Source organism: Balaenoptera ricei, chromosome 20 (genome assembly GCF_028023285.1).
Source record: "Balaenoptera ricei isolate mBalRic1 chromosome 20, mBalRic1.hap2, whole genome shotgun sequence".
Lineage (NCBI taxonomy): Eukaryota > Metazoa > Chordata > Mammalia > Artiodactyla > Balaenopteridae > Balaenoptera > Balaenoptera ricei.
This window is the reverse complement of record NC_082658.1, coordinates 20,067,058-20,090,353: the sequence shown is the minus strand read 5'-3', so window position 1 is coordinate 20,090,353 and position 23,296 is coordinate 20,067,058. Positions and strand designations below refer to the sequence as shown.

At 41.1% G+C, this 23,296-nt stretch overlaps 6 protein-coding genes across 6 annotated transcripts; all 6 read left to right on the top strand.

Annotated features, from left to right (window-relative positions):
• The first annotated feature begins 1,987 nt into the window (after positions 1-1,987).
• LOC132355567 (keratin-associated protein 9-3-like) lies at positions 1,988-2,419 on the top strand. The gene has a single exon (XM_059907990.1). It carries the CDS (start codon positions 1,988-1,990, stop codon positions 2,417-2,419), a length of 432 nt encoding a protein of 143 aa, XP_059763973.1.
• Positions 2,420-5,569: 3,150 nt separating this feature from the next.
• Positions 5,570-6,001, top strand: LOC132355566 (keratin-associated protein 9-3-like). The gene has a single exon (XM_059907989.1). It carries the CDS (start codon positions 5,570-5,572, stop codon positions 5,999-6,001), a length of 432 nt encoding a protein of 143 aa, XP_059763972.1.
• A 3,154-nt stretch (positions 6,002-9,155) lies between these two features.
• Positions 9,156-9,587, top strand: LOC132355573 (keratin-associated protein 9-3-like). The gene has a single exon (XM_059907996.1). The coding sequence runs from the start codon at positions 9,156-9,158 to the stop codon at positions 9,585-9,587; it is 432 nt and encodes a 143-aa protein (XP_059763979.1).
• Positions 9,588-12,741: 3,154 nt separating this feature from the next.
• On the top strand, positions 12,742-13,173 carry LOC132355572 (keratin-associated protein 9-3-like). Its single transcript, XM_059907995.1, has one exon. The coding sequence runs from the start codon at positions 12,742-12,744 to the stop codon at positions 13,171-13,173; it is 432 nt and encodes a 143-aa protein (XP_059763978.1).
• Positions 13,174-16,327: 3,154 nt separating this feature from the next.
• LOC132355574 (keratin-associated protein 9-3-like) lies at positions 16,328-16,759 on the top strand. Its single transcript, XM_059907997.1, has one exon. It carries the CDS (start codon positions 16,328-16,330, stop codon positions 16,757-16,759), a length of 432 nt encoding a protein of 143 aa, XP_059763980.1.
• A 3,154-nt stretch (positions 16,760-19,913) lies between these two features.
• Positions 19,914-20,345, top strand: LOC132355571 (keratin-associated protein 9-3-like). The gene has a single exon (XM_059907993.1). The coding sequence runs from the start codon at positions 19,914-19,916 to the stop codon at positions 20,343-20,345; it is 432 nt and encodes a 143-aa protein (XP_059763976.1).
• Positions 20,346-23,296: the final 2,951 nt, after the last annotated feature.

Below are 23,296 nucleotides of genomic sequence, written 5' to 3'. Positions count from 1 at the left end.
TTTCTTGGATATGACACCAAAAGAATAGACAACGAAAGTTAAAAAACAGGCAAACTGAACTACATCAAAATTAAAAACTTCTCTGCATCAAAGGACACAACAAAATGAAACGGCGATCCACTGTATGGGAGAAGGTATTTGCAAATCATATATCTGATGAGGGGTTAGTATTCCACAATATATAAAGAACTCCTGCAACTCAACAACAAAACAAGAACAACAACCACAAACAACTGGGCAAAGGACATGAATGGACATATCTCCAAGGAAGATATACAAATGGCCAAAAAACCCATGAAAAGATGCTCAGTACCACTCATCATTAGGAAAATGCAGACCAAAACCACAGTGACATACCACCTCACATCCATTTGAATGGCTACTCTCAAGTAACTCAAAGTGTTGGCAAGGACATGGAAAAATTGGAACCCCTGTGCACTGCTGGCGTGAATGTAAAATGATACACCCACTACGGGAAACCGTATGGCAGTTACTCAAAAAATCAAAAATAGAATTACCATATGATCCAGCAGTTCTACTCCTAGGTATATACCCCAAAGAATTGACAGCGTGGTCTGGAAGAGATATTTGTACACTCATGTTCCTGGCAGCACTAATTGCAAATAGCTAAAAGGGGCAAGCAACCCAAGTGTCATCGAGGGATGAATGGATAAACAAATCGTGGAACAAGCGTACAATGGAATCTTATTCAGCCTTAAAAAGGAAGGAAATTCTGTCATATTCTACAATGTGGATGAATCTCGAGGACATTACGCTAAGTGAAATAAGCCAGTCACAAAAAGATAAATACTGTATGATTCAACTTACATGAGGTACAAAGAGCAGTCAAATTCATCAAAACACACATTAGAATGATGACTGCCAAGAGCTTGGGGAGGGGAGAATGGGGGAGTGGTTGTTTAATGGATATAGAGTTTCAGTTGTGTAAGACAAAAAGAGTTCTGGAGATTGATTGCACAACGATGTGAATATGCTTAACACTAGTGAACTGTACACTTAAAAATGGTTAAGATGGTAAATTTTATGTTATGTGTATTTTATTACAATGAAAATGTGTTTTAAATAAATAGGTATAGGAGACCCCAACTTTACTAAGCAAGACAATATATGTGTACATACACTGGTTTATGTTTGCACAAGCAGGGAGAAAGGTGTCAAAGTACGTGCACCAAAAGTATTAATATTGATTATCTCTGAAGTACTAGTCTTGGAAGGGATGTGTACGTTTTGGGGAAAGGAGGAAGAACATTAACTTTTCTTTATATGCCTGCCTACTGTTTGACTTATTAAAATGTGTATTTATTACTAGCATATTATGTTTAATTTAGTAGAGTCAGGAAACAATCCACAAGAAAAGTCATTAAGGGTTTCAGTTGGGAATATGTACATTGATAACAAAACTACTTGTTCGAGTTCTGAGGATCCTGTAACTTGCACAAACGGAACACAGAAAAGCATACTTCTTCTGATGCTGATGAATCAGGTGATAGCTCACGTTTTGATGACACTAATGGTAGCCATTCCAAGTCAAGACAAATTGTTTACGAAATCATGATCCTTAATTGAATGACCAGTTAGGGAGAGAATGTTCAGTTTAGATAAACTCTGCCTCAAGGTTGTCAAAGGACATTTATGACAAAGCAAGCCAGGGCAATGGTTGGCCCAAGTCTAGACTATCATGTGACTTCCATAATGAGCCTTGGCTTGATCCAAAGGGCAAAGAAGAAACATAATGAGATTTAATTGAACAATGACCCAAGCAGTCCATTGAAAATGCTATTTATAACCTTAACAACTCAGGTATTAGCCAGTCAGAGACTGACTTCGCAATGGTATCAAGGAAAAATGCTAAATGTTAGGGAAATACACGGCTCTGCAGGATATATAAAAGGCCAGACGTAGGAAGTGCAGCCAAAACTCAGAAACTTCTCTTAACAAGTCAACTCTCAACCTAACTCCTGACACCATGGCCTGCTGTTCCACTAGCTTCTGTGGATTTCCCATCTGTTCCACTGGTGGGACCTGTGGCTCCAGCTGCTGTCAGCCAACCTGCTGCCAAACCGGGTGTTGCCAGCCAACCTTCTGCCAGACCAACTGCTGCCAGACCAGTGGCTGTGAGACTGGCTGTGGCATTGCTGGTAGCCTTGGCTGTGGCCAGGAGGGGGGCAGTGGAGCTGTGAGCTGCCGCACCAGGTGGTGCCGACCTGACTGCCGCGTGGAGGGCACCTGCCTGCCTCCCTGCTGTGTGGTGAGCTGCACCCCCCCGTGCTGCTGCCAGCTGCACCATGCCCAGGCCTCCTGCTGCCGCCCATCCTACTGTGGACGGTCCTGCTGCCGCCTAGCCTGCTGCTGCCAGCCCACCTGCTGTGAGTCCACTTGCTGGCAGCCCACCTGCTAAAAGCCAGGTTGCTGATTTTCAACTTGAAAGTTCAACTTCCACCTCAATCCATGAAGTAATTATCTCTTCAACCACCCCTGGACACTAACAAGTTCTTGAACTTTAATTGACTTTTTCTGAGGGGTGACCAAATATTTGGACTTCACAGACTTATCTGATTCCATTCAATACTAGAAAGATCTTGATCTCTCCACTAAGGCCACCAAAATACAAATTCGACCCAAGAAATGGGAAAACAAGTTTGCCTTGGGATTGACCTTCAGCAAGCCTCCTCTCCACAGCCCAAGGCTGCCAAAGCTGAGGAAGAACCATCTGTCCTTCTCAGACACATTCACCTCCTAAACTCCACCGTCTTGCAACTTTCACTTCCTATGAAAGGGGAATAATATACCGAGGTCTAATAAATTATACATATTTGGTACGGCAAACGTATCTCTTTTCCTTCATTGAGTGTCGCCAAAAAGATTCTAATCTGACTTTGATATCCCGTGGTACTCTTCTTACACCATGTTAGGATATATGATCAAATCCAGGGGAGGTTAATCCACATAAAGAGCACAAACTAAAAATACCTGAGGGTTTACTGAGGGAAAGGTATTCCATGCTCATGGCTGGAAGAATTACTATTGTTAAAATGTCCGTACTACCTAAAGTAATCTACAGATTCAATGCAATCCTTATCAAAATTCCAATGGCGTTTTCCAGGATATAACAATCCCAAAATTTGTATGGAACCACAAAAGGCCCTGAATAGCCAGAGCAATCTTGAGAAAGAAGAACAAAGCTGGAGGCATCTCATGCTCTGATTTCAAACTACACTACAAAGCTACAGTAATCAAAACAGCATGGTACTGACATAAAAGCAGACATATGCACAAATATGGAATAGAATAGAGAGCCCAGAATTAACCCTCACATATGTGGTCAAAAGATCTTCAACGGAGGTGCCAAGACCATTCAATAGGAAAGGGCAATCTTTTCAACAAATGGTGTGGGGAAAACCAGATGTCCACATGCAAAAAAATGAAGTTGGACCCTTATCTCAAAACATCTACAAAAGTTAACTCAAAATAGATCAAAGACTTACCTATAAAAGCTAAAACTATAAAACTCGTAAAAGAAAACACAGAGGAAAATCTTCGTGATATTGGATTTGGTAATGATTTCTTGGATATGACACCAAAAGAATAGACAACGAAAGTTAAAAAACAGGCAAACTGAACTACATCAAAATTAAAAACTTCTCTGCATCAAAGGACACAACAAAATGAAAAGGCGATCCACTGTATGGGAGAAGGTATTTGCAAATCATATATCTGATGAGGGGTTAGTATTCCACAATATATAAAGAACTCCTGCAACTCAACAACAAAACAAGAACAACAACCACAAACAACTGGGCAAAGGACATGAATGGACATATCTCCAAGGAAGATATACAAATGGCCAAAAAACCCATGAAAAGATGCTCAGTACCACTCATCATTAGGAAAATGCAGACCAAAACCACAGTGACATACCACCTCACATCCATTTGAATGGCTACTCTCAAGTAACTCAAAGTGTTGGCAAGGACATGGAAAAATTGGAACCCCTGTGCACTGCTGGCGTGAATGTAAAATGATACACCCACTACGGGAAACCGTATGGCAGTTACTCAAAAAATCAAAAATAGAATTACCATATGATCCAGCAGTTCTACTCCTAGGTATATACCCCAAAGAATTGACAGCGTGGTCTGGAAGAGATATTTGTACACTCATGTTCCTGGCAGCACTAATTGCAAATAGCTAAAAGGGGCAAGCAACCCAAGTGTCATCGAGGGATGAATGGATAAACAAATCGTGGAACAAGCGTACAATGGAATCTTATTCAGCCTTAAAAAGGAAGGAAATTCTGTCATATTCTACAATGTGGATGAATCTCGAGGACATTACGCTAAGTGAAATAAGCCAGTCACAAAAAGATAAATACTGTATGATTCAACTTACATGAGGTACAAAGAGCAGTCAAATTCATCAAAACACACATTAGAATGATGACTGCCAAGAGCTTGGGGAGGGGAGAATGGGGGAGTGGTTGTTTAATGGATATAGAGTTTCAGTTGTGTAAGACAAAAAGAGTTCTGGAGATTGATTGCACAACGATGTGAATATGCTTAACACTAGTGAACTGTACACTTAAAAATGGTTAAGATGGTAAATTTTATGTTATGTGTATTTTATTACAATGAAAATGTGTTTTAAATAAATAGGTATAGGAGACCCCAACTTTACTAAGCAAGACAATATATGTGTACATACACTGGTTTATGTTTGCACAAGCAGGGAGAAAGGTGTCAAAGTACGTGCACCAAAAGTATTAATATTGATTATCTCTGAAGTACTAGTCTTGGAAGGGATGTGTACGTTTTGGGGAAAGGAGGAAGAACATTAACTTTTCTTTATATGCCTGCCTACTGTTTGACTTATTAAAATGTGTATTTATTACTAGCATATTATGTTTAATTTAGTAGAGTCAGGAAACAATCCACAAGAAAAGTCATTAAGGGTTTCAGTTGGGAATATGTACATTGATAACAAAACTACTTGTTCGAGTTCTGAGGATCCTGTAACTTGCACAAACGGAACACAGAAAAGCATACTTCTTCTGATGCTGATGAATCAGGTGATAGCTCACGTTTTGATGACACTAATGGTAGCCATTCCAAGTCAAGACAAATTGTTTACGAAATCATGATCCTTAATTGAATGACCAGTTAGGGAGAGAATGTTCAGTTTAGATAAACTCTGCCTCAAGGTTGTCAAAGGACATTTATGACAAAGCAAGCCAGGGCAATGGTTGGCCCAAGTCTAGACTATCATGTGACTTCCATAATGAGCCTTGGCTTGATCCAAAGGGCAAAGAAGAAACATAATGAGATTTAATTGAACAATGACCCAAGCAGTCCATTGAAAATGCTATTTATAACCTTAACAACTCAGGTATTAGCCAGTCAGAGACTGACTTCGCAATGGTATCAAGGAAAAATGCTAAATGTTAGGGAAATACACGGCTCTGCAGGATATATAAAAGGCCAGACGTAGGAAGTGCAGCCAAAACTCAGAAACTTCTCTTAACAAGTCAACTCTCAACCTAACTCCTGACACCATGGCCTGCTGTTCCACTAGCTTCTGTGGATTTCCCATCTGTTCCACTGGTGGGACCTGTGGCTCCAGCTGCTGTCAGCCAACCTGCTGCCAAACCGGGTGTTGCCAGCCAACCTTCTGCCAGACCAACTGCTGCCAGACCAGTGGCTGTGAGACTGGCTGTGGCATTGCTGGTAGCCTTGGCTGTGGCCAGGAGGGGGGCAGTGGAGCTGTGAGCTGCCGCACCAGGTGGTGCCGACCTGACTGCCGCGTGGAGGGCACCTGCCTGCCTCCCTGCTGTGTGGTGAGCTGCACCCCCCCGTGCTGCTGCCAGCTGCACCATGCCCAGGCCTCCTGCTGCCGCCCATCCTACTGTGGACGGTCCTGCTGCCGCCTAGCCTGCTGCTGCCAGCCCACCTGCTGTGAGTCCACTTGCTGGCAGCCCACCTGCTAAAAGCCAGGTTGCTGATTTTCAACTTGAAAGTTCAACTTCCACCTCAATCCATGAAGTAATTATCTCTTCAACCACCCCTGGACACTAACAAGTTCTTGAACTTTAATTGACTTTTTCTGAGGGGTGACCAAATATTTGGACTTCACAGACTTATCTGATTCCATTCAATACTAGAAAGATCTTGATCTCTCCACTAAGGCCACCAAAATACAAATTCGACCCAAGAAATGGGAAAACAAGTTTGCCTTGGGATTGACCTTCAGCAAGCCTCCTCTCCACAGCCCAAGGCTGCCAAAGCTGAGGAAGAACCATCTGTCCTTCTCAGACACATTCACCTCCTAAACTCCACCGTCTTGCAACTTTCACTTCCTATGAAAGGGGAATAATATACCGAGGTCTAATAAATTATACATATTTGGTACGGCAAACGTATCTCTTTTCCTTCATTGAGTGTCGCCAAAAAGATTCTAATCTGACTTTGATATCCCGTGGTACTCTTCTTACACCATGTTAGGATATATGATCAAATCCAGGGGAGGTTAATCCCCATAAAGAGCACAAACTAAAAATACCTGAGGGTTTACTGAGGGAAAGGTATTCCATGCTCATGGCTGGAAGAATTACTATTGTTAAAATGTCCGTACTACCTAAAGTAATCTACAGATTCAATGCAATCCTTATCAAAATTCCAATGGCGTTTTCCAGGATATAACAAACAATCCCAAAATTTGTATGGAACCACAAAAGGCCCTGAATAGCCAGAGCAATCTTGAGAAAGAAGAACAAAGCTGGAGGCATCTCATGCTCTGATTTCAAACTACACTACAAAGCTACAGTAATCAAAACAGCATGGTACTGACATAAAAGCAGACATATGCACAAATATGGAATAGAATAGAGAGCCCAGAATTAACCCTCACATATGTGGTCAAAAGATCTTCAACGGAGGTGCCAAGACCATTCAATAGGAAAGGGCAATCTTTTCAACAAATGGTGTGGGGAAAACCAGATGTCCACATGCAAAAAAATGAAGTTGGACCCTTATCTCAAAACATCTACAAAAGTTAACTCAAAATAGATCAAAGACTTACCTATAAAAGCTAAAACTATAAAACTCGTAAAAGAAAACACAGAGGAAAATCTTCGTGATATTGGATTTGGTAATGATTTCTTGGATATGACACCAAAAGAATAGACAACGAAAGTTAAAAAACAGGCAAACTGAACTACATCAAAATTAAAAACTTCTCTGCATCAAAGGACACAACAAAATGAAAAGGCGATCCACTGTATGGGAGAAGGTATTTGCAAATCATATATCTGATGAGGGGTTAGTATTCCACAATATATAAAGAACTCCTGCAACTCAACAACAAAACAAGAACAACAACCACAAACAACTGGGCAAAGGACATGAATGGACATATCTCCAAGGAAGATATACAAATGGCCAAAAAACCCATGAAAAGATGCTCAGTACCACTCATCATTAGGAAAATGCAGACCAAAACCACAGTGACATACCACCTCACATCCATTTGAATGGCTACTCTCAAGTAACTCAAAGTGTTGGCAAGGACATGGAAAAATTGGAACCCCTGTGCACTGCTGGCGTGAATGTAAAATGATACACCCACTACGGGAAACCGTATGGCAGTTACTCAAAAAATCAAAAATAGAATTACCATATGATCCAGCAGTTCTACTCCTAGGTATATACCCCAAAGAATTGACAGCGTGGTCTGGAAGAGATATTTGTACACTCATGTTCCTGGCAGCACTAATTGCAAATAGCTAAAAGGGGCAAGCAACCCAAGTGTCATCGAGGGATGAATGGATAAACAAATCGTGGAACAAGCGTACAATGGAATCTTATTCAGCCTTAAAAAGGAAGGAAATTCTGTCATATTCTACAATGTGGATGAATCTCGAGGACATTACGCTAAGTGAAATAAGCCAGTCACAAAAAGATAAATACTGTATGATTCAACTTACATGAGGTACAAAGAGCAGTCAAATTCATCAAAACACACATTAGAATGATGACTGCCAAGAGCTTGGGGAGGGGAGAATGGGGGAGTGGTTGTTTAATGGATATAGAGTTTCAGTTGTGTAAGACAAAAAGAGTTCTGGAGATTGATTGCACAACGATGTGAATATGCTTAACACTAGTGAACTGTACACTTAAAAATGGTTAAGATGGTAAATTTTATGTTATGTGTATTTTATTACAATGAAAATGTGTTTTAAATAAATAGGTATAGGAGACCCCAACTTTACTAAGCAAGACAATATATGTGTACATACACTGGTTTATGTTTGCACAAGCAGGGAGAAAGGTGTCAAAGTACGTGCACCAAAAGTATTAATATTGATTATCTCTGAAGTACTAGTCTTGGAAGGGATGTGTACGTTTTGGGGAAAGGAGGAAGAACATTAACTTTTCTTTATATGCCTGCCTACTGTTTGACTTATTAAAATGTGTATTTATTACTAGCATATTATGTTTAATTTAGTAGAGTCAGGAAACAATCCACAAGAAAAGTCATTAAGGGTTTCAGTTGGGAATATGTACATTGATAACAAAACTACTTGTTCGAGTTCTGAGGATCCTGTAACTTGCACAAACGGAACACAGAAAAGCATACTTCTTCTGATGCTGATGAATCAGGTGATAGCTCACGTTTTGATGACACTAATGGTAGCCATTCCAAGTCAAGACAAATTGTTTACGAAATCATGATCCTTAATTGAATGACCAGTTAGGGAGAGAATGTTCAGTTTAGATAAACTCTGCCTCAAGGTTGTCAAAGGACATTTATGACAAAGCAAGCCAGGGCAATGGTTGGCCCAAGTCTAGACTATCATGTGACTTCCATAATGAGCCTTGGCTTGATCCAAAGGGCAAAGAAGAAACATAATGAGATTTAATTGAACAATGACCCAAGCAGTCCATTGAAAATGCTATTTATAACCTTAACAACTCAGGTATTAGCCAGTCAGAGACTGACTTCGCAATGGTATCAAGGAAAAATGCTAAATGTTAGGGAAATACACGGCTCTGCAGGATGTATAAAAGGCCAGACGTAGGAAGTGCAGCCAAAACTCAGAAACTTCTCTTAACAAGTCAACTCTCAACCTAACTCCTGACACCATGGCCTGCTGTTCCACTAGCTTCTGTGGATTTCCCATCTGTTCCACTGGTGGGACCTGTGGCTCCAGCTGCTGTCAGCCAACCTGCTGCCAAACCGGGTGTTGCCAGCCAACCTTCTGCCAGACCAACTGCTGCCAGACCAGTGGCTGTGAGACTGGCTGTGGCATTGCTGGTAGCCTTGGCTGTGGCCAGGAGGGAGGCAGTGGAGCTGTGAGCTGCCGCACCAGGTGGTGCCGACCTGACTGCCGCGTGGAGGGCACCTGCCTGCCTCCCTGCTGTGTGGTGAGCTGCACCCCCCCGTGCTGCTGCCAGCTGCACCATGCCCAGGCCTCCTGCTGCCGCCCATCCTACTGTGGACGGTCCTGCTGCCGCCTAGCCTGCTGCTGCCAGCCCACCTGCTGTGAGTCCACTTGCTGGCAGCCCACCTGCTAAAAGCCAGGTTGCTGATTTTCAACTTGAAAGTTCAACTTCCACCTCAATCCATGAAGTAATTATCTCTTCAACCACCCCTGGACACTAACAAGTTCTTGAACTTTAATTGACTTTTTCTGAGGGGTGACCAAATATTTGGACTTCACAGACTTATCTGATTCCATTCAATACTAGAAAGATCTTGATCTCTCCACTAAGGCCACCAAAATACAAATTCGACCCAAGAAATGGGAAAACAAGTTTGCCTTGGGATTGACCTTCAGCAAGCCTCCTCTCCACAGCCCAAGGCTGCCAAAGCTGAGGAAGAACCATCTGTCCTTCTCAGACACATTCACCTCCTAAACTCCACCGTCTTGCAACTTTCACTTCCTATGAAAGGGGAATAATATACCGAGGTCTAATAAATTATACATATTTGGTACGGCAAACGTATCTCTTTTCCTTCATTGAGTGTCGCCAAAAAGATTCTAATCTGACTTTGATATCCCGTGGTACTCTTCTTACACCATGTTAGGATATATGATCAAATCCAGGGGAGGTTAATCCCCATAAAGAGCACAAACTAAAAATACCTGAGGGTTTACTGAGGGAAAGGTATTCCATGCTCATGGCTGGAAGAATTACTATTGTTAAAATGTCCGTACTACCTAAAGTAATCTACAGATTCAATGCAATCCTTATCAAAATTCCAATGGCGTTTTCCAGGATATAACAAACAATCCCAAAATTTGTATGGAACCACAAAAGGCCCTGAATAGCCAGAGCAATCTTGAGAAAGAAGAACAAAGCTGGAGGCATCTCATGCTCTGATTTCAAACTACACTACAAAGCTACAGTAATCAAAACAGCATGGTACTGACATAAAAGCAGACATATGCACAAATATGGAATAGAATAGAGAGCCCAGAATTAACCCTCACATATGTGGTCAAAAGATCTTCAACGGAGGTGCCAAGACCATTCAATAGGAAAGGGCAATCTTTTCAACAAATGGTGTGGGGAAAACCAGATGTCCACATGCAAAAAAATGAAGTTGGACCCTTATCTCAAAACATCTACAAAAGTTAACTCAAAATAGATCAAAGACTTACCTATAAAAGCTAAAACTATAAAACTCGTAAAAGAAAACACAGAGGAAAATCTTCGTGATATTGGATTTGGTAATGATTTCTTGGATATGACACCAAAAGAATAGACAACGAAAGTTAAAAAACAGGCAAACTGAACTACATCAAAATTAAAAACTTCTCTGCATCAAAGGACACAACAAAATGAAAAGGCGATCCACTGTATGGGAGAAGGTATTTGCAAATCATATATCTGATGAGGGGTTAGTATTCCACAATATATAAAGAACTCCTGCAACTCAACAACAAAACAAGAACAACAACCACAAAAAACTGGGCAAAGGACATGAATGGACATATCTCCAAGGAAGATATACAAATGGCCAAAAAACCCATGAAAAGATGCTCAGTACCATTCATCATTAGGAAAATGCAGACCAAAACCACAGTGACATACCACCTCACATCCATTTGAATGGCTACTCTCAAGTAACTCAAAGTGTTGGCAAGGACATGGAAAAATTGGAACCCCTGTGCACTGCTGGCGTGAATGTAAAATGATACACCCACTACGGGAAACCGTACGGCAGTTACTCAAAAAATCAAAAATAGAATTACCATATGATCCAGCAGTTCTACTCCTAGGTATATACCCCAAAGAATTGACAGCGTGGTCTGGAAGAGATATTTGTACACTCATGTTCCTGGCAGCACTAATTGCAAATAGCTAAAAGGGGCAAGCAACCCAAGTGTCATCGAGGGATGAATGGATAAACAAATCGTGGAACAAGCGTACAATGGAATCTTATTCAGCCTTAAAAAGGAAGGAAATTCTGTCATATTCTACAATGTGGATGAATCTCGAGGACATTACGCTAAGTGAAATAAGCCAGTCACAAAAAGATAAATACTGTATGATTCAACTTACATGAGGTACAAAGAGCAGTCAAATTCATCAAAACACACATTAGAATGATGACTGCCAAGAGCTTGGGGAGGGGAGAATGGGGGAGTGGTTGTTTAATGGATATAGAGTTTCAGTTGTGTAAGACAAAAAGAGTTCTGGAGATTGATTGCACAACGATGTGAATATGCTTAACACTAGTGAACTGTACACTTAAAAATGGTTAAGATGGTAAATTTTATGTTATGTGTATTTTATTACAATGAAAATGTGTTTTAAATAAATAGGTATAGGAGACCCCAACTTTACTAAGCAAGACAATATATGTGTACATACACTGGTTTATGTTTGCACAAGCAGGGAGAAAGGTGTCAAAGTACGTGCACCAAAAGTATTAATATTGATTATCTCTGAAGTACTAGTCTTGGAAGGGATGTGTACGTTTTGGGGAAAGGAGGAAGAACATTAACTTTTCTTTATATGCCTGCCTACTGTTTGACTTATTAAAATGTGTATTTATTACTAGCATATTATGTTTAATTTAGTAGAGTCAGGAAACAATCCACAAGAAAAGTCATTAAGGGTTTCAGTTGGGAATATGTACATTGATAACAAAACTACTTGTTCGAGTTCTGAGGATCCTGTAACTTGCACAAACGGAACACAGAAAAGCATACTTCTTCTGATGCTGATGAATCAGGTGATAGCTCACGTTTTGATGACACTAATGGTAGCCATTCCAAGTCAAGACAAATTGTTTACGAAATCATGATCCTTAATTGAATGACCAGTTAGGGAGAGAATGTTCAGTTTAGATAAACTCTGCCTCAAGGTTGTCAAAGGACATTTATGACAAAGCAAGCCAGGGCAATGGTTGGCCCAAGTCTAGACTATCATGTGACTTCCATAATGAGCCTTGGCTTGATCCAAAGGGCAAAGAAGAAACATAATGAGATTTAATTGAACAATGACCCAAGCAGTCCATTGAAAATGCTATTTATAACCTTAACAACTCAGGTATTAGCCAGTCAGAGACTGACTTCGCAATGGTATCAAGGAAAAATGCTAAATGTTAGGGAAATACACGGCTCTGCAGGATATATAAAAGGCCAGACGTAGGAAGTGCAGCCAAAACTCAGAAACTTCTCTTAACAAGTCAACTCTCAACCTAACTCCTGACACCATGGCCTGCTGTTCCACTAGCTTCTGTGGATTTCCCATCTGTTCCACTGGTGGGACCTGTGGCTCCAGCTGCTGTCAGCCAACCTGCTGCCAAACCGGGTGTTGCCAGCCAACCTTCTGCCAGACCAACTGCTGCCAGACCAGTGGCTGTGAGACTGGCTGTGGCATTGCTGGTAGCCTTGGCTGTGGCCAGGAGGGGGGCAGTGGAGCTGTGAGCTGCCGCACCAGGTGGTGCCGACCTGACTGCCGCGTGGAGGGCACCTGCCTGCCTCCCTGCTGTGTGGTGAGCTGCACCCCCCCGTGCTGCTGCCAGCTGCACCATGCCCAGGCCTCCTGCTGCCGCCCATCCTACTGTGGACGGTCCTGCTGCCGCCTAGCCTGCTGCTGCCAGCCCACCTGCTGTGAGTCCACTTGCTGGCAGCCCACCTGCTAAAAGCCAGGTTGCTGATTTTCAACTTGAAAGTTCAACTTCCACCTCAATCCATGAAGTAATTATCTCTTCAACCACCCCTGGACACTAACAAGTTCTTGAACTTTAATTGACTTTTTCTGAGGGGTGACCAAATATTTGGACTTCACAGACTTATCTGATTCCATTCAATACTAGAAAGATCTTGATCTCTCCACTAAGGCCACCAAAATACAAATTCGACCCAAGAAATGGGAAAACAAGTTTGCCTTGGGATTGACCTTCAGCAAGCCTCCTCTCCACAGCCCAAGGCTGCCAAAGCTGAGGAAGAACCATCTGTCCTTCTCAGACACATTCACCTCCTAAACTCCACCGTCTTGCAACTTTCACTTCCTATGAAAGGGGAATAATATACCGAGGTCTAATAAATTATACATATTTGGTACGGCAAACGTATCTCTTTTCCTTCATTGAGTGTCGCCAAAAAGATTCTAATCTGACTTTGATATCCCGTGGTACTCTTCTTACACCATGTTAGGATATATGATCAAATCCAGGGGAGGTTAATCCCCATAAAGAGCACAAACTAAAAATACCTGAGGGTTTACTGAGGGAAAGGTATTCCATGCTCATGGCTGGAAGAATTACTATTGTTAAAATGTCCGTACTACCTAAAGTAATCTACAGATTCAATGCAATCCTTATCAAAATTCCAATGGCGTTTTCCAGGATATAACAAACAATCCCAAAATTTGTATGGAACCACAAAAGGCCCTGAATAGCCAGAGCAATCTTGAGAAAGAAGAACAAAGCTGGAGGCATCTCATGCTCTGATTTCAAACTACACTACAAAGCTACAGTAATCAAAACAGCATGGTACTGACATAAAAGCAGACATATGCACAAATATGGAATAGAATAGAGAGCCCAGAATTAACCCTCACATATGTGGTCAAAAGATCTTCAACGGAGGTGCCAAGACCATTCAATAGGAAAGGGCAATCTTTTCAACAAATGGTGTGGGGAAAACCAGATGTCCACATGCAAAAAAATGAAGTTGGACCCTTATCTCAAAACATCTACAAAAGTTAACTCAAAATAGATCAAAGACTTACCTATAAAAGCTAAAACTATAAAACTCGTAAAAGAAAACACAGAGGAAAATCTTCGTGATATTGGATTTGGTAATGATTTCTTGGATATGACACCAAAAGAATAGACAACGAAAGTTAAAAAACAGGCAAACTGAACTACATCAAAATTAAAAACTTCTCTGCATCAAAGGACACAACAAAATGAAAAGGCGATCCACTGTATGGGAGAAGGTATTTGCAAATCATATATCTGATGAGGGGTTAGTATTCCACAATATATAAAGAACTCCTGCAACTCAACAACAAAACAAGAACAACAACCACAAACAACTGGGCAAAGGACATGAATGGACATATCTCCAAGGAAGATATACAAATGGCCAAAAAACCCATGAAAAGATGCTCAGTACCACTCATCATTAGGAAAATGCAGACCAAAACCACAGTGACATACCACCTCACATCCATTTGAATGGCTACTCTCAAGTAACTCAAAGTGTTGGCAAGGACATGGAAAAATTGGAACCCCTGTGCACTGCTGGCGTGAATGTAAAATGATACACCCACTACGGGAAACCGTATGGCAGTTACTCAAAAAATCAAAAATAGAATTACCATATGATCCAGCAGTTCTACTCCTAGGTATATACCCCAAAGAATTGACAGCGTGGTCTGGAAGAGATATTTGTACACTCATGTTCCTGGCAGCACTAATTGCAAATAGCTAAAAGGGGCAAGCAACCCAAGTGTCATCGAGGGATGAATGGATAAACAAATCGTGGAACAAGCGTACAATGGAATCTTATTCAGCCTTAAAAAGGAAGGAAATTCTGTCATATTCTACAATGTGGATGAATCTCGAGGACATTACGCTAAGTGAAATAAGCCAGTCACAAAAAGATAAATACTGTATGATTCAACTTACATGAGGTACAAAGAGCAGTCAAATTCATCAAAACACACATTAGAATGATGACTGCCAAGAGCTTGGGGAGGGGAGAATGGGGGAGTGGTTGTTTAATGGATATAGAGTTTCAGTTGTGTAAGACAAAAAGAGTTCTGGAGATTGATTGCACAACGATGTGAATATGCTTAACACTAGTGAACTGTACACTTAAAAATGGTTAAGATGGTAAATTTTATGTTATGTGTATTTTATTACAATGAAAATGTGTTTTAAATAAATAGGTATAGGAGACCCCAACTTTACTAAGCAAGACAATATATGTGTACATACACTGGTTTATGTTTGCACAAGCAGGGAGAAAGGTGTCAAAGTACGTGCACCAAAAGTATTAATATTGATTATCTCTGAAGTACTAGTCTTGGAAGGGATGTGTACGTTTTGGGGAAAGGAGGAAGAACATTAACTTTTCTTTATATGCCTGCCTACTGTTTGACTTATTAAAATGTGTATTTATTACTAGCATATTATGTTTAATTTAGTAGAGTCAGGAAACAATCCACAAGAAAAGTCATTAAGGGTTTCAGTTGGGAATATGTACATTGATAACAAAACTACTTGTTCGAGTTCTGAGGATCCTGTAACTTGCACAAACGGAACACAGAAAAGCATACTTCTTCTGATGCTGATGAATCAGGTGATAGCTCACGTTTTGATGACACTAATGGTAGCCATTCCAAGTCAAGACAAATTGTTTACGAAATCATGATCCTTAATTGAATGACCAGTTAGGGAGAGAATGTTCAGTTTAGATAAACTCTGCCTCAAGGTTGTCAAAGGACATTTATGACAAAGCAAGCCAGGGCAATGGTTGGCCCAAGTCTAGACTATCATGTGACTTCCATAATGAGCCTTGGCTTGATCCAAAGGGCAAAGAAGAAACATAATGAGATTTAATTGAACAATGACCCAAGCAGTCCATTGAAAATGCTATTTATAACCTTAACAACTCAGGTATTAGCCAGTCAGAGACTGACTTCGCAATGGTATCAAGGAAAAATGCTAAATGTTAGGGAAATACACGGCTCTGCAGGATATATAAAAGGCCAGACGTAGGAAGTGCAGCCAAAACTCAGAAACTTCTCTTAACAAGTCAACTCTCAACCTAACTCCTGACACCATGGCCTGCTGTTCCACTAGCTTCTGTGGATTTCCCATCTGTTCCACTGGTGGGACCTGTGGCTCCAGCTGCTGTCAGCCAACCTGCTGCCAAACCGGGTGTTGCCAGCCAACCTTCTGCCAGACCAACTGCTGCCAGACCAGTGGCTGTGAGACTGGCTGTGGCATTGCTGGTAGCCTTGGCTGTGGCCAGGAGGGAGGCAGTGGAGCTGTGAGCTGCCGCACCAGGTGGTGCCGACCTGACTGCCGCGTGGAGGGCACCTGCCTGCCTCCCTGCTGTGTGGTGAGCTGCACCCCCCCGTGCTGCTGCCAGCTGCACCATGCCCAGGCCTCCTGCTGCCGCCCATCCTACTGTGGACGGTCCTGCTGCCGCCTAGCCTGCTGCTGCCAGCCCACCTGCTGTGAGTCCACTTGCTGGCAGCCCACCTGCTAAAAGCCAGGTTGCTGATTTTCAACTTGAAAGTTCAACTTCCACCTCAATCCATGAAGTAATTATCTCTTCAACCACCCCTGGACACTAACAAGTTCTTGAACTTTAATTGACTTTTTCTGAGGGGTGACCAAATATTTGGACTTCACAGACTTATCTGATTCCATTCAATACTAGAAAGATCTTGATCTCTCCACTAAGGCCACCAAAATACAAATTCGACCCAAGAAATGGGAAAACAAGTTTGCCTTGGGATTGACCTTCAGCAAGCCTCCTCTCCACAGCCCAAGGCTGCCAAAGCTGAGGAAGAACCATCTGTCCTTCTCAGACACATTCACCTCCTAAACTCCACCGTCTTGCAACTTTCACTTCCTATGAAAGGGGAATAATATACCGAGGTCTAATAAATTATACATATTTGGTACGGCAAACGTATCTCTTTTCCTTCATTGAGTGTCGCCAAAAAGATTCTAATCTGACTTTGATATCCCGTGGTACTCTTCTTACACCATGTTAGGATATATGATCAAATCCAGGGGAGGTTAATCCCCATAAAGAGCACAAACTAAAAATACCTGAGGGTTTACTGAGGGAAAGGTATTCCATGCTCATGGCTGGAAGAATTACTATTGTTAAAATGTCCGTACTACCTAAAGTAATCTACAGATTCAATGCAATCCTTATCAAAATTCCAATGGCGTTTTCCAGGATATAACAAACAATCCCAAAATTTGTATGGAACCACAAAAGGCCCTGAATAGCCAGAGCAATCTTGAGAAAGAAGAACAAAGCTGGAGGCATCTCATGCTCTGATTTCAAACTACACTACAAAGCTACAGTAATCAAAACAGCATGGTACTGACATAAAAGCAGACATATGCACAAATATGGAATAGAATAGAGAGCCCAGAATTAACCCTCACATATGTGGTCAAAAGATCTTCAACGGAGGGGCCAAGACCATTCAATAGGAAAGGGCAATCTTTTCAACAAATGGTGTGGGGAAAACCAGATGTCCACATGCAAAAAAATGAAGTTGGACCCTTATCTCAAAACATCTACAAAAGTTAACTCAAAATAGATCAAAGACTTACCTATAAAAGCTAAAACTATAAAACTCGTAAAAGAAAACACAGAGGAAAATCTTCGTGATATTGGATTTGGTAATGATTTCTTGGATATGACACCAAAAGAATAGACAACGAAAGTTAAAAAACAGGCAAACTGAACTACATCAAAATTAAAAACTTCTCTGCATCAAAGGACACAACAAAATGAAAAGGCGATCCACTGTATGGGAGAAGGTATTTGCAAATCATATATCTGATGAGGGGTTAGTATTCCACAATATATAAAGAACTCCTGCAACTCAACAACAAAACAAGAACAACAACCACAAACAACTGGGCAAAGGACATGAATGGACATATCTCCAAGGAAGATATACAAATGGCCAAAAAACCCATGAAAAGATGCTCAGTACCACTCATCATTAGGAAAATGCAGACCAAAACCACAGTGACATACCACCTCACATCCATTTGAATGGCTACTCTCAAGTAACTCAAAGTGTTGGCAAGGACATGGAAAAATTGGAACCCCTGTGCACTGCTGGCGTGAATGTAAAATGATACACCCACTACGGGAAACCGTATGGCAGTTACTCAAAAAATCAAAAATAGAATTACCATATGATCCAGCAGTTCTACTCCTAGGTATATACCCCAAAGAATTGACAGCGTGGTCTGGAAGAGATATTTGTACACTCATGTTCCTGGCAGCACTAATTGCAAATAGCTAAAAGGGGCAAGCAACCCAAGTGTCATCGAGGGATGAATGGATAAACAAATCGTGGAACAAGCGTACAATGGAATCTTATTCAGCCTTAAAAAGGAAGGAAATTCTGTCATATTCTACAATGTGGATGAATCTCGAGGACATTACGCTAAGTGAAATAAGCCAGTCACAAAAAGATAAATACTGTATGATTCAACTTACATGAGGTACAAAGAGCAGTCAAATTCATCAAAACACACATTAGAATGATGACTGCCAAGAGCTTGGGGAGGGGAGAATGGGGGAGTGGTTGTTTAATGGATATAGAGTTTCAGTTGTGTAAGACAAAAAGAGTTCTGGAGATTGATTGCACAACGATGTGAATATGCTTAACACTAGTGAACTGTACACTTAAAAATGGTTAAGATGGTAAATTTTATGTTATGTGTATTTTATTACAATGAAAATGTGTTTTAAATAAATAGGTATAGGAGACCCCAACTTTACTAAGCAAGACAATATATGTGTACATACACTGGTTTATGTTTGCACAAGCAGGGAGAAAGGTGTCAAAGTACGTGCACCAAAAGTATTAATATTGATTATCTCTGAAGTACTAGTCTTGGAAGGGATGTGTACGTTTTGGGGAAAGGAGGAAGAACATTAACTTTTCTTTATATGCCTGCCTACTGTTTGACTTATTAAAATGTGTATTTATTACTAGCATATTATGTTTAATTTAGTAGAGTCAGGAAACAATCCACAAGAAAAGTCATTAAGGGTTTCAGTTGGGAATATGTACATTGATAACAAAACTACTTGTTCGAGTTCTGAGGATCCTGTAACTTGCACAAACGGAACACAGAAAAGCATACTTCTTCTGATGCTGATGAATCAGGTGATAGCTCACGTTTTGATGACACTAATGGTAGCCATTCCAAGTCAAGACAAATTGTTTACGAAATCATGATCCTTAATTGAATGACCAGTTAGGGAGAGAATGTTCAGTTTAGATAAACTCTGCCTCAAGGTTGTCAAAGGACATTTATGACAAAGCAAGCCAGGGCAATGGTTGGCCCAAGTCTAGACTATCATGTGACTTCCATAATGAGCCTTGGCTTGATCCAAAGGGCAAAGAAGAAACATAATGAGATTTAATTGAACAATGACCCAAGCAGTCCATTGAAAATGCTATTTATAACCTTAACAACTCAGGTATTAGCCAGTCAGAGACTGACTTCGCAATGGTATCAAGGAAAAATGCTAAATGTTAGGGAAATACACGGCTCTGCAGGATGTATAAAAGGCCAGACGTAGGAAGTGCAGCCAAAACTCAGAAACTTCTCTTAACAAGTCAACTCTCAACCTAACTCCTGACACCATGGCCTGCTGTTCCACTAGCTTCTGTGGATTTCCCATCTGTTCCACTGGTGGGACCTGTGGCTCCAGCTGCTGTCAGCCAACCTGCTGCCAAACCGGGTGTTGCCAGCCAACCTTCTGCCAGACCAACTGCTGCCAGACCAGTGGCTGTGAGACTGGCTGTGGCATTGCTGGTAGCCTTGGCTGTGGCCAGGAGGGAGGCAGTGGAGCTGTGAGCTGCCGCACCAGGTGGTGCCGACCTGACTGCCGCGTGGAGGGCACCTGCCTGCCTCCCTGCTGTGTGGTGAGCTGCACCCCCCCGTGCTGCTGCCAGCTGCACCATGCCCAGGCCTCCTGCTGCCGCCCATCCTACTGTGGACGGTCCTGCTGCCGCCTAGCCTGCTGCTGCCAGCCCACCTGCTGTGAGTCCACTTGCTGGCAGCCCACCTGCTAAAAGCCAGGTTGCTGATTTTCAACTTGAAAGTTCAACTTCCACCTCAATCCATGAAGTAATTATCTCTTCAACCACCCCTGGACACTAACAAGTTCTTGAACTTTAATTGACTTTTTCTGAGGGGTGACCAAATATTTGGACTTCACAGACTTATCTGATTCCATTCAATACTAGAAAGATCTTGATCTCTCCACTAAGGCCACCAAAATACAAATTCGACCCAAGAAATGGGAAAACAAGTTTGCCTTGGGATTGACCTTCAGCAAGCCTCCTCTCCACAGCCCAAGGCTGCCAAAGCTGAGGAAGAACCATCTGTCCTTCTCAGACACATTCACCTCCTAAACTCCACCGTCTTGCAACTTTCACTTCCTATGAAAGGGGAATAATATACCGAGGTCTAATAAATTATACATATTTGGTACGGCAAACGTATCTCTTTTCCTTCATTGAGTGTCGCCAAAAAGATTCTAATCTGACTTTGATATCCCGTGGTACTCTTCTTACACCATGTTAGGATATATGATCAAATCCAGGGGAGGTTAATCCCCATAAAGAGCACAAACTAAAAATACCTGAGGGTTTACTGAGGGAAAGGTATTCCATGCTCATGGCTGGAAGAATTACTATTGTTAAAATGTCCGTACTACCTAAAGTAATCTACAGATTCAATGCAATCCTTATCAAAATTCCAATGGCGTTTTCCAGGATATAACAAACAATCCCAAAATTTGTATGGAACCACAAAAGGCCCTGAATAGCCAGAGCAATCTTGAGAAAGAAGAACAAAGCTGGAGGCATCTCATGCTCTGATTTCAAACTACACTACAAAGCTACAGTAATCAAAACAGCATGGTACTGACATAAAAGCAGACATATGCACAAATATGGAATAGAATAGAGAGCCCAGAATTAACCCTCACATATGTGGTCAAAAGATCTTCAACGGAGGTGCCAAGACCATTCAATAGGAAAGGGCAATCTTTTCAACAAATGGTGTGGGGAAAACCAGATGTCCACATGCAAAAAAATGAAGTTGGACCCTTATCTCAAAACATCTACAAAAGTTAACTCAAAATAGATCAAAGACTTACCTATAAAAGCTAAAACTATAAAACTCGTAAAAGAAAACACAGAGGAAAATCTTCGTGATATTGGATTTGGTAATGATTTCTTGGATATGACACCAAAAGAATAGACAACGAAAGTTAAAAAACAGGCAAACTGAACTACATCAAAATTAAAAACTTCTCTGCATCAAAGGACACAACAAAATGAAAAGGCGATCCACTGTATGGGAGAAGGTATTTGCAAATCATATATCTGATGAGGGGTTAGTATTCCACAATATATAAAGAACTCCTGCAACTCAACAACAAAACAAGAACAACAACCACAAAAAACTGGGCAAAGGACATGAATGGACATATCTCCAAGGAAGATATACAAATGGCCAAAAAACCCATGAAAAGATGCTCAGTACCATTCATCATTAGGAAAATGCAGACCAAAACCACAGTGACATACCACCTCACATCCATTTGAATGGCTACTCTCAAGTAACTCAAAGTGTTGGCAAGGACATGGAAAAATTGGAACCCCTGTGCACTGCTGGCGTGAATGTAAAATGATACACCCACTACGGGAAACCGTACGGCAGTTACTCAAAAAATCAAAAATAGAATTACCATATGATCCAGCAGTTCTACTCCTAGGTATATACCCCAAAGAATTGACAGCGTGGTCTGGAAGAGATATTTGTACACTCATGTTCCTGGCAGCACTAATTGCAAATAGCTAAAAGGGGCAAGCAACCCAAGTGTCATCGAGGGATGAATGGATAAACAAATCGTGGAACAAGCGTACAATGGAATCTTATTCAGCCTTAAAAAGGAAGGAAATTCTGTCATATTCTACAATGTGGATGAATCTCGAGGACATTACGCTAAGTGAAATAAGCCAGTCACAAAAAGATAAATACTGTATGATTCAACTTACATGAGGTACAAAGAGCAGTCAAATTCATCAAAACACACATTAGAATGATGACTGCCAAGAGCTTGGGGAGGGGAGAATGGGGGAGTGGTTGTTTAATGGATATAGAGTTTCAGTTGTGTAAGACAAAAAGAGTTCTGGAGATTGATTGCACAACGATGTGAATATGCTTAACACTAGTGAACTGTACACTTAAAAATGGTTAAGATGGTAAATTTTATGTTATGTGTATTTTATTACAATGAAAATGTGTTTTAAATAAATAGGTATAGGAGACCCCAACTTTACTAAGCAAGACAATATATGTGTACATACACTGGTTTATGTTTGCACAAGCAGGGAGAAAGGTGTCAAAGTACGTGCACCAAAAGTATTAATATTGATTATCTCTGAAGTACTAGTCTTGGAAGGGATGTGTACGTTTTGGGGAAAGGAGGAAGAACATTAACTTTTCTTTATATGCCTGCCTACTGTTTGACTTATTAAAATGTGTATTTATTACTAGCATATTATGTTTAATTTAGTAGAGTCAGGAAACAATCCACAAGAAAAGTCATTAAGGGTTTCAGTTGGGAATATGTACATTGATAACAAAACTACTTGTTCGAGTTCTGAGGATCCTGTAACTTGCACAAACGGAACACAGAAAAGCATACTTCTTCTGATGCTGATGAATCAGGTGATAGCTCACGTTTTGATGACACTAATGGTAGCCATTCCAAGTCAAGACAAATTGTTTACGAAATCATGATCCTTAATTGAATGACCAGTTAGGGAGAGAATGTTCAGTTTAGATAAACTCTGCCTCAAGGTTGTCAAAGGACATTTATGACAAAGCAAGCCAGGGCAATGGTTGGCCCAAGTCTAGACTATCATGTGACTTCCATAATGAGCCTTGGCTTGATCCAAAGGGCAAAGAAGAAACATAATGAGATTTAATTGAACAATGACCCAAGCAG